The sequence below is a fragment of the Lagopus leucura genome, unplaced genomic scaffold, assembly GCF_019238085.1.
Source record: "Lagopus leucura isolate 7727_CA_CO unplaced genomic scaffold, USGS_WTPT01 Super-Scaffold_100001, whole genome shotgun sequence".
NCBI classification, from domain to species: domain Eukaryota; kingdom Metazoa; phylum Chordata; class Aves; order Galliformes; family Phasianidae; genus Lagopus; species Lagopus leucura.
Genome location: NW_024962262.1, coordinates 102,215,960 through 102,227,944, shown reverse-complemented (window position 1 = coordinate 102,227,944; position 11,985 = coordinate 102,215,960). Strand labels below are relative to the sequence as shown.

Genomic DNA, 11,985 nt, shown 5'->3' with positions numbered 1-11,985 from the left:
AAAAAAAAAAAAAAAAGGAAAAAAAAAAAAGAAAAAGAAAAAAAGCATATATAGAATATAAAATATGCTTTCAGGATGCTTAATAGATAGCCCATTCCATGCAAAACAGACAAAAAATGGATGAAGAACTATCAACAAGCTATGTCTACATGCCCAGATAATTGCCCAGCAGATAATGGCCAGCTTAACTGCTGAACTGAGCAGCATGCAGGCCTGGAGCTCCCCCTACAGTATGACAACATTGTACATCTGACTGGTCAACGCACACCTCTGAGGTTCACGTCACATCAAACGTTCTCCTCAGAATACAATTTGACTGGCTAGGATTCCATTCCTTAAGTCCGTGTGAAATGTGCCCATTAAACACACAGGCTTTGAGAGATGCTGTAGGTAGAGTAATGTTTAATAAGAGTTGATGTTTTTGAGGAATCTCTGCAGGAATTTTCCACTGTTTCCATTTTTCTGCACTTTGGCTTTCACCCTGTAGAGGGGCTGATTTCCTCCTATGAACAGCAAAGTGGTCCACAAATGTAGTCCACAGAGCAGGTGACATAGGACAGGATCTGTCCACTGCTTCTTGGAAAGCCTGGTGAAGGCTCCTTTCCTGCAAGAATAGCCCTCACTCTATTCATCCTTCCAATTCCTCCGTTCATGCTACTTTATATTTCACCTTCTTACCTTTCTTTTTACTAACTGTTCTCTCCACTTTCCTTCCCCAGTGCTTCCCCTTCGTTGCTGCTTGTTTTTGTTTTTCCTGAGTTTCACTTACCTTACTTTCACTTATCATTAGCCCATTTCTGCAACAACATCTCTGCAAAGTGACGTGTATTGAGCAACAGCATATTCTTCTGGAAAAAGCAAAGACTTCGTGTGAGTCAGCTTCACAGCAGAAATTCGCACCAAGGTAGCCTTTACAGAAAGGTACACATCGCGAAAAAAACCGTTGCGAAGAGACGTCCCTGACGTTCGGCAGCACTGACGCGGTGCGGCGGAGCCGGGGGTGACAGCGGCCGAACCTCCTGCGTGTACAAAACCTGCCGCTAGGGGGCGGGAGAGAGCGGCTCGAGCAGGGATGGAGAGAAGCCGACGTGCAAGAGACAGAAGTTCATCAGGCGGTTATCACCCGCAAAGGGCAGGGTCGTCACACTGCATGTGCAGGATTGTCATCCTCCGCCGACACAGGCTGTCATGATATCCACGCGAAGGAGAGCAAGGATGTCTGCCCCTGCCAGAAAGGATACTGAAACCCTGACTGAGTTCGGAAGCAGCTGTGCACCTGTCCAAACCTCTGTGTTTGGATGGATGTTGTCTGAATGAGCCTTTCCCTGGCAGAACAGCTGCGTGAGGTGTGAGCAGGTAGAAGATCTGCTCTGACTTGTGATGAGGCTACAGGATGAAATATACAGATTAAAAAGTGTCATGGGGGACAAACCACAATTCACCCATGCACTGACAGGTTATTTCAAGGGAAAGAACACAAAACACAAGGCTGTCTGTATCACATCAGGTCAAGGAAAAAATTGCAAGGCTGGAGGCAAGAACACAAAGGAAAAAAGCAGGTGGAAGCAAGTTAGTGCTTGAAGCCAAGTACAAAAGCCCTCCTGGCCTTCTCCACCTTCCTCCCTCCCTCTCCTACCCCTCTCCCTCCCCAGCCCCAGGTGCCTCTGTACAGCAGGTATGAGGCCCTGGATGTGGAAGGTCCATCTGTGGGTGATAACAATCCACTCAGTCTAGACAAACTAATGAAACCAAACCACAAAAAGCCTTCTCCCAGCATCAAGGCTACACCATTGAAAAACAAGAGATGGATATTAGCTGCAGGTGATTCTTCTCTACAGTGAACTGAATGTCCAGTATGCTGAGCAGATCCCCTTAGAAAAGTCTGCTGTCTTCCTGGGTGGGAAATGTCATCAGAAAACTATCTAGCATGGTACAGCCATCAGACAGCAGCCCCTTACTGCTTTTCCATACTGGAAGATATGAAGCAGCTACATGTGCATCAAGAGCTATCAAAAGGGACTTCGAGACCTTGGGATGACAGCTAAAGGAATTGAATGCACAGATCATCTTTTCTTCTCTGTCTCCTGTATTGAGTAAGGACATTTAATTCATCAAACGACCTCATCTTTAAACACCTGGTTCTGTCAGTGGTGCCATTGCCAGAACTTTGGCTTTTTGACAGTCAGATGGCTTATATGGCACCAGGTTTGTGGGCACGAGGTAGGGTTTGCCATTCTCAAAGAGGGAGAAAGGTCCTTGGGGAAAGGCTTAGTGGGGGTCATTGGGAGGGTTTTAAACTAGGTCTGAAGGGGAATGGGGGGAATAGTAAGCCTTTCCATGATGCAGTGTAGGAGAGCATAGCTAGATTAGACGGACAGAGTGCTGGCAGATGTGGGAATCAAATGTTTTTTCTGCATTAGAATTGGATAATATTTTTTTATTTCACAATCTCTGCTCATAGTTCTTTTTGGGTGTCTTTCTACTTTACTTGGGGAGGGCTCTGATAGTTTGCATCACTTATCCTCTGGATGAACCTTCCCCAGGAATGCACTCTCTGTATATAGGTGCATATATGTATATTTTGTCATACACACTGCAAGAATATCCTGCACGAGATTGATTAAACCAGAGAACAAGTCATGGCATGACCAAGGAAGTGTCTGAAGAGACATCGGAAGGCCTGGCATCATTCTCCCTCCCCCCCTCTACTCCCCCTCCGGTGCCCTTTGTTTAACGAAGACTTCAGAGAAAGTCACCGTATCAACATGACAAGAAGAGCACTGAGACATCTTGGAAACAACAGGAGGACAGGACTGACATCAGATAACAAATAAATTAACAAGTAATTAACAAATGTAAACCTTCTGATAAGATTGTGAACCTGGAGTACCCAGCCAGTGGGGAAACAGGGGAGGAGGGGGAGGCAAGGGGGAGAAAACAGGGTATAAAGGCTGTCATGTTGTGTCCATAGGTGCGCTCCTGCTTGCGGGATGCCTGCTATTGCAATCGCGAATAAATTCTGCTTTTATCAGAGATACCATCCTGACAAAAATTACTTGGACATTTCCAACACAGAGGCCTTGAAGAACCCTCTGCCTTGAGAGGTGGTGGAAACACTGCAACACATACAAAATCCTTTGATGACAAGGCAGTAGCTGTTGCAGCAATAGGAAAAGGCAATGGGAAAAATGAAGGGAAGTATTTAAAAGGGATTAAGGAGTTATGCTTTAAGGAAGTGACAAGACCAGCTGCCCAGCAGAAGTGCCTCTACACCAATACATGCAGCTTGGGAAATAAACAGGAGCTGGAAGCTACTGTACTACTAGAACATCATGATACAGTTGTCATCACTGTTCAGTCTGGAAAAGGCTCTGAGGTGACCTGATAGTGATCTTTCAGTGTCTCAAGGAGAGCTACAGGAAAGAAGGGGACAGACTCTTAAGCAGGGACTGTGGTGATAGAACAAGGGGAAATGGCTTCAAGCTTAAAGATGGTAGATATAGGTTGGATATAAGGAAAAAGTCCTTCAGAATGAGTGTGGTGAGACACTGGAACACGCTGCCTGGAGATGTGGTTGATGCCCTGTTCCTGGAAACCTTATAGGCGAGGCTGGATCAAGCCCTGGACAACCTCATTAGTTGTGCATATCCCTGTTCATTGCAGGAGAGCTGGACTAGATGACCTTTAACGGTCCCTTCCAACTTTAAGGATTCTATGATTCTATTACCCTGGAGATCACTTCTTGTTTATTTCCTTGGAGGTGGACACACATTTCCTTACACATATTTAAGCTGAAGATTCTTGAAATCCCCTTAGTACTGACAAACACATTTTCATAGCTTTCCAGTCATGCCCACTTTCATCTTATACATATAACCAAGCTAGCTGAAATGAGATGGGTCTCTTTCCTGGCACCAGTTCCAATTCCTAACATAGTTCAGAGGAATGTTAGTTCCATGAGAATTGGCTTTTTGTCTCTCTGAAGTCATGTACAGTTTCTGCTCTCCCTGTCCCTTCCCCACACTTCGTTCTGGTTAAAACAAAGACCTACCTGTAACGTAGTAATCATAGATCTGCACAGGAGCTGGCTTGGGATGAGTCACTACAAAGTCCTGTTCAACTGAAAAAATGACTTCCTTTCTCCTCTTTTGCAAGATCTGGTAATGGAAGGATGAGGATCACATAAGACGTTTTGTTCATCTAACACAATCTGGAGTTGATCAATTATATATCCAATATATATATATATATATATATATAATATAATCAATATAATATACAAGATCATATATATCCAATCCCAGCTGGTACCCACTGATACAGATGTGGGAAATCCATTATCTGCCTGCCAAGTCAAAATCAAAAATATTTTTGAAGAGTCCAAAGAGAGACTGAAGAGAAGAGCTGTAGGTTTCCAATCATGCTCGTATTATCTTTGTAAGATAAACAAATCCTATTGGCTTGAGGCAAGAGAGAGAAAAGAAGTCTCAAAAGACTGGTATTAATTCTCCAAGCAATTGTATTTCTATATGTACATTCTGGTCCAGAATTAGATTAAAAACTGGAGTTGGGAATGAATTGAAGTAAGAGAAGGAATTATTTTTTTTTCTAGATCTCTTAGTAGTGTTCCATGTCCTGTTAGAAGAACTGGAATTTAACAGAACATTGCCCAGGGAACATACACATAAAAGAACCTCCTTTTTGGTGTTTATTCACCATTTACAGAAAGGAGAAAGATTTTTGATTAGTTTATTAATACTTTTAAAATTAATTTTATATAGTTGCTAATAGGTATCAGTTTGAAGCTTTGTGGGATGTGTGGGATGTTACACACTTTGGGGAATAAGCAGCTTAGTGAGTAGAGGGCAAAGCTGATGGGGAGGGGAATATATCTGGGCACTTAAGAGAATGTAACTTCTCTGTAGGTGCATCTATAACATGCTGATTTTATTATTTGTTTAAATCAAATATCCAGTGTTTGGTACTTACATTTTCCAGGTAAAGGAGAACATGGTTTTTCTTGTATTCTACTTGCATCACTCTATGGGTATCGATGAGCTTTAAAACAAGGACATGGAGATAAATCCATGGAGTCATAGAATTATAGAATGGAAGTGAACTTTAAGATCATCTAGTTCCACTCCCCTTGCTATAGTCAGAGACACCTCCTTCTAGACCATGTTGCTCAAAGCCCCATCCAGCCTGGCTTTGAACTCCTCCAGGGAGTGGGAACCCACAGCCTCTCGGGGAGACCAGTTCCAATGTTTCACCACTTGCACAGTAAAGAGTTTCTTCCTAATATCTAGTCTAAATCTACTCTCTTCCAGTTTAAATCCATTTCCCCTTGTCCTGTTGCTATATTCCCTTATAAAAACTCTGCAACTTTTCTGTATGCCCCCTTCAGGTACTGGGAGGCTGCTATAAGGTTCCCCTGAAGACTTATTTTCTCCAGACTGAAGAGGCCAAACTATCTCAGCCTGTCATTGCAGGGGAGGTGCTCAAGCCCTCTGACCATCTCCATGGCCCTCCTCTGAACCCACTCTAACAACCTGATGTCCTTCTTGTGTTGTGGACGCCAGAACTGGTTGCAGTACTACAGGTGAGGTCTCAGGAGAGCAGAGGGACAGAATCTCCTCCCTTGACTTGCTGGTCACACTTCTCTTGCTGCAACCCAGGATACAGTTGGCCTTCTGGGCTGCAAGCACACATTGCCAGCTCATGTTGAGTCTTTCATCAACTGACACTCCCAAATTCTTCTCCTCAGGGCTGCTCTCAAGCCACTCTCTACCCAGCTTGTATTTGAGCTTGGGATTGACCTAACCCAAATGTAGGACCTTGCACTTGGATTTGTTGAACTTCACGAGATTGGCATGGGCTACCTCTCAAGCCTATACAGGTCCGCCTGAATGGCATCCTTTCCCTCTAGTACGTCAGCAGCACCTCTCAGGTTGGTGTCATCTGCAAACTTGCTGATATAAACCATAAACTAAAATTAAATGTTACCTCAGAACCTGCCACCTTGTGATTTCGCGTTCTGTTCCTAGCCAAATATCAAGGGCTGGTACCTGTTTTTTTTTAGAGTCTCAATTTTGCTGAATAGGTAGAGGATGCTGAGTAAAAACTGCCACTTGACTTAGTGGGGGCTTATATGCTGGGAAACACAGCTGTTTACTAGAGGGATATGCCTGCCTCCACTGTCATATAGGTTTCAAAATTAGTCTGCTATATTTCTGACCCTTTCCCTTCTCAAACAGTGCTGGTTCTGAGTTCTCAGCTGGTAAGGCTTCAGCTGAAACCCTTCTTAATTTTTATTACGGGAAAGTCAGTGTTATGTGCTCTCAGCTCCCTTCACCCAATACTGGGGATGATGCAGCCATACAAACACCTCACAGGGTTTTGTAGAATCATAGAAATAATTTACAGTGAAAAAGATCTTTAAGATCACCCAGTCCAACCATCATGTAACACTACAAGTCTATCACTGAACTATGCATGTCACTAAGTGCTACATAGAATCATAGAATCATGGTTGGAAGGGACTACCAGGATCATCAATCTCCAAACCCCCTGACACAGGCAGGGCCACCAACCTACAGATCTAATACTACACCAGGCAGCCCCATCCAATCTGGCTTTGAACACCTCCAGGGATGGCAACTCCAACACCTCCTTAGGCGTCCTGTTCCAATGCCTAACCACCCTCTCCATGAAGAAATTCTTCCTGTTGCCTCATGTCCTAATCACTTGTCACCTGATAAGAGACCAGCAGCCTCCTTGCCACAGCCTCTTTTCAGGTCATTGCAGAGAGCAAGATCTCCCCCCAGTCTCCTTTTCTCCCAACTAAACAGACTCAGCTCTCTCAGCCAATCCTCATAACTCTTGTTTTCTAGTCCCTTCACTAGATTCATTGCTCGTCCTTGCACAAGCTTGAGCAACTCAAAATGGTGGATGGGATGAATACCATGATTGGAACTCTCCAACTGAAGGCTACAGGCTCTTCAGAAGGGATAGACAGGGTAGGAAGGGAGGGGAAGTTGCCCTCTATGTTTGGAAGTGGATAGATTGTAAAGAGCTGTGTCTGAGCAACAGCCATGACTTAGGTTGAGAGCTTATAGGTGAAAATCAGGGATTGGCCCAATAAAGGGCATCTAGTGTTTGGAATCTGCTACAGGCCACCTGATCAGTGGGTGCCTGTTGACGAGGTCTTCTTGCTTCAACTGCAGAAGGTTGTTGTGCTCATGGGCTCTTGTCCTGATGGGGGATTTCAACCACCTGGATATCTGCTGGGATAGTGGCATGGTGGTGGCAGACAATCCAGGAGATTCCTGGAGTCTGCTGGGGATAAATTCCTGGTCCAGGTATTAGATGGACTAACCCGAGGTGAAGCCTTACTGGACCTGGTGCTCACCAATGTGGGGAAGAGCATTAGAGAGGTTAAGATTGGAGGCAGCCTGGGTTGTAGTGACTATGCCCTGATGGAGTTTGTGATCTGGAGGAATGCAGGCCTGGCAAAAAGTAGAGTCAGGACCCTGAACTTCAGGAGAGCAAAATTCCGACTGCTCAAGGAACTGCTGAGTGGGATCTTCTGGGAAACTGTCCTTAAGGGCATGGGTACAGAACAGAGCTGGCAGCTCTTTAAGGACACTTTTCTGAGAGCAAAACAGTTCTGCATACCCCAGCAGAAGAAACCGAGCAATGGAGGCAGATGACTGGCATGGCTGAGCAAGGATCTGTAGCTTAAACTGAGGGAAAAGAGGGAAATGTACAGGAAGTGGAAGCAGGATTGATAGCCTGGGAAGAATACAAGGACATTGTCCGCATGTGTTGAAATAAGATCAGGAAAGCCAAGGCACAGATAGAGCTGAACTTGGCAAGGGATGTGAAGGGCTTTCCTAACACACGCAACTCAAGAGTGTGAACTCCGCAATTACCTGGTGTAGCCTGGGAAGAATATATGGACATTATCTTGATGTGTAGAGATATAATCAGGAAAGGCAAGGCACAGATGGAGCTGAACTTGGCATGGGATGTGAAAGATAACAAGAAGGAATTCTACAGGTACATAGGCAGAAGGAGACAGATCAAAGAGGGTGTTCCCCCTCTGATAAATAAAGATGGAGAACTGACTTCCTCAGACATGGAAAAACCTGCAGAGCTCAGGTTTTTGCCTCAGTCTTCACAGGTGGTCAGGCTTCTCCCCATATCTGCCAGGACCCTGAAGCTCTAGGAGTGGGTGAAAGGAGTGGATTCCATTGCACTGTAACAATGGAATAAGTCTGAGACCTCCTCATGAAACTGAATGTATATAAGTTCATGGGGCCAGATGATATCCATCCTGGGGTTCTGAAAGAGATGGCTGATGTGGTTGCTGAGCCACTCTCCATCATATTTGAAAAATCAAGGTTGCTGGGTTAAGTTCTAGGTGATTGGAGAAAGGGAAACATTACTCCCATTTTAAGAAAGGAAGAAAGAAAAACCTGGGGAGCTACAGGTCAGTGAGCCTCACCTCTGTGCGTGGGAAGATTATGGAGCTGATCTGCCTAGAAGTTATGTTAAGGCACATACGAGATAAAGAGGTGATTTGAGACAGCCAACATGGCTTCACCAAGGGCTTGACCAATCTGGTGACCTTCTATGATGGACTGATAGAATCAGTGGACAGGGAACAGATGTCATCTACCTGGACTTCTGCAAAGCCTTTGACATGGTCCCTCACCACATCCTTCTTTCTAAATTGGAGAGGTATAGATTTGAAGGATGGACTGTTGGGAGGATTAAGAATTGATTGGCTGATTACAGACACAGGGTTGTGATTAATGGTGCTGTGCCAGGGTGGAGGCCAGTCACAGGCGATGTCCCTCAGGTGTTGGTCTTGTGACCAGTGCTCTTCAACATCTTTATTAGTGACACTGACAATGGCATTGAGTGCACCCTCAGCAAGTTTAAAGATGACACCAAGCTGAGTGTTATAGCCGATACATTGGAAGGAAGGCAAGGCATCCAGAGGGACCTGGACAGGCTGGAGAAGTGGGCCCGTGTGAACCTAATGAGGTTCAACAAGGTCAAGCGCAAGTTGGGCTTGGGTAATCCCAAGTATTTATACAGACTGGGCGAAGAATCCCTTGAGAGCAGCCCTGCATAGAAGGACTTGGACCTAGTGGACAAGAAGCTGAACGCAGCAGTGTGCGCTTGCAGTTTGGAAGCCAACTGTGTTCTGGTCTGCATTAAAAGAGGGGTGACCAGCAGGGAGAGGGAGGTGATTGTCCTCCTGTACTTGGCTCTTGTAAGGCCCCATCTGCAGTACTGTGTCCAGGTCTGGAGCCCCCAGCACAAGAAAGACACAGAGCTTTTGGAACGAGTCCAGAGGAGGACCACTGAGATGATCAGAGAATGGGAGCACCTCTCCTATGAAGAAAAGTTGAGGGAACTGAGCTTGTTTAGCTTGGAGAAGAGAAGGCTCTGGGAAGACCTCCTGGTGGCCTTCCAATACTTGAAGGGAGCATACAAATAGGAGGGAGATGCATTCAAGGCCAGGCTGGATGTGGCTCTGGGCAGCCTGTCTAGTGGTTGGTGACCCTTCCTGTGGCAGGGAGGTTGAAAGTAGATGATCTTAGAGTCCTTTTCAACCCAGGCCATTCTATGATTCTATGATTCTGTCAATATTCATCTCACAGTGAGGAGGCTAAACTGAGCACAGTACTTAAGGTAAGTTCTCACCAGTGCTGAGTACAGAGGGACAATCGCTTCCCTGGTCCTACTGGCCACACTATTTCTGATAAGGCCAGAATGCTATTGACCTTCTTGTCTGCCTGGGACACTGCCGGCTCATGTTCAGCTGGCTGTTGACCAGTACCCCCAGGTCTTTTTCTGCTGGGCAGTTTTCCAGTCATCCTTTAGCAGGTCTATGCCATGCAACGGGTTGTTATGACAAATGTGGGAGCTGGCATTTAGCTTTTTTGAATGTCATGTGACATCACTGTAGCCTAAAAAGATCTCCCTGCAGAGCGTTACTGCTCTCAGACAGATCAACACTCCCACCTAACCTGATGTCATCTGCAAAATTTGCACCCACTTTTTGGGTGAATAGTTTTTGTACCATGCCTCTGTTTTCATCCAATTCCTATAGTCACAACCTGGTATCTCCTATCTACCTTGGTGATTCATTTAATCATGTTTCTTTTGTTTACCTTATCCAGGGAAGATTTCACAGGAACAAAGCCGGAGAGCATCTTCACATCAATAATGACCATGTTGGAGCTAGAGCGCTTCCCTGTGTAACTGAAACAACAGACATCCCAGTCAGCCTGGTTTGTATCAGGGGAAGGAAATTCTCTTGGCTATTAGTCTCATAGAACACAGAAAGAATGGGGTGAATCATATGCACTTGCTGACTGGCTCGAATGGGAGACGCTGTGGAAAGGGAGACGCTGTGGGAAGGACTCTGGCATGAGGGGGCAAAGTACATGCTAGCAATTTATGTATTAATAGTGTAAGTATCACAAGGTCTTTTGGGAAATATGTCATATTAGTTGATACCATCAACACTGTCCAGGATAGATCAGCTCATGGTTCATGACTTTAAACAAAACTGAATACACACATTACTCTACTTGGCACGTCAGCTGTGCAGCTGGTTTGTTGATGGCACATTACCTGCTTTTGAGTACAATATCAAATTTTCCTGGTTGGTCTTGGGGGCAGGAAGCATTTGATGTCTGTACTGAGAGAGAAAATCCAAATGCCCCCTCTGGAAGGTGTATGTTGTATCTCAGTGCTGTCTGGAAGAGGAAAAAAAAGAACTTTTTTAAACATGCCAAGGATTTTTCTTTGAATTCTAAAATAGAACATCAGACTGAGTGAAGTTTCCAGGGCATGTGAATGATTCTTGATTATGTTGAAGACTGACACATCAGTCCTGCATTTTGTCCATAAAGGTGCACCACACATTAGAAAATCATTTTATCATTTTTGATCACACATTAGAAATCCCTTACTATTAGAAAAACTTTTTTTGCTATGTTATGATTTCATAGGAGTCAGAATATGAAACAGAGAAAAGATTGTTTAAAGAGTTTAGGAAAATCAAATAATTAGGAAAAAGAAAGAGAAATCAGATGGAAAGTCATCAGAAACACAGCTGCATTGCATGCAGATTGTAGGATACAGTAAAGAAGAGAGAAGACACTTACCTGTGTAAGTACACATCCAGTGCCATTCACTATTAAGTTGTATTTCCCAGGGACTTCAGGGAGGGGAGTCTGTTGCAGGAGGAGCCTGTTCTCATTATTAACAGTGAATACTTTCTCGAAAGTGTTCTTGGAAGTGATCTTGATGGCATTTTGTGTAAAAGAATTATAGGTGGCCTCACCATAAGCAGCAAGGGCTTGAAGAGCAACAACCGTGTCCTGAAAAAAAAAAAAAAAAAAAAAAAAGACAGTTAGCTACACTGTGATTACGTGGAGGAAATCAATATTATGATTCTAATACAAAACAAAGCCACTTTGACCTGGTTAAAAAAACCCTGAACTTGTATATGATTCCAAGTTTCCCACATAGAAGGAGGCATTTCCTTCTGATGTGCATATTTTAGTGTGAAGGAAATATCTCTACTAATTATAAAGGTTTCAGAGTACAAAATATGAGCACTAGAGCACATCTCAATAAGATATTTCAAGTGAAAATACATGGGTTTCCTAGGGACTGCAGAGAATCTCTTGGTCATATAGCAATTAAGACCTGGTAATAAGAGGGTTTTTTAGGTTTACTGCTAACATGAATATCTGGATTTCTTACTAGTCCAATTACTCCTTTATGTATTTAACTTAGGTATAGTTAAGAAGGGAAAATAAAATAATAATAATAATAATAAAGGTTTTAGGACTCACTAAGAAAAAGACTTGGTCTCTATATACATGAAAGCAAGATACAAGAGATACAAGATACAAAAGTAAAACTAGTCATAGCCTCACTGACAAGAGTGTCCCA

General features: G+C 44.0%; 1 protein-coding gene across 1 annotated transcript in view; it reads right to left on the bottom strand.

Moving 5' to 3' along the window:
• Positions 1-635: 635 nt before the first annotated feature.
• The window catches only part of LOC122178229 (ovostatin-like), a 95,077-nt gene continuing 83,727 nt past the window's right edge, over positions 636-11,985 (bottom strand). The window contains 6 exon segments of the mRNA XM_042868285.1: positions 636-848; positions 4,052-4,157; positions 4,990-5,058; positions 10,188-10,278; positions 10,654-10,778; positions 11,190-11,405. Coding sequence (XP_042724219.1) covers positions 787-848; positions 4,052-4,157; positions 4,990-5,058; positions 10,188-10,278; positions 10,654-10,778; positions 11,190-11,405 — 669 coding nt within the window. The 3' untranslated portion in view covers positions 636-786.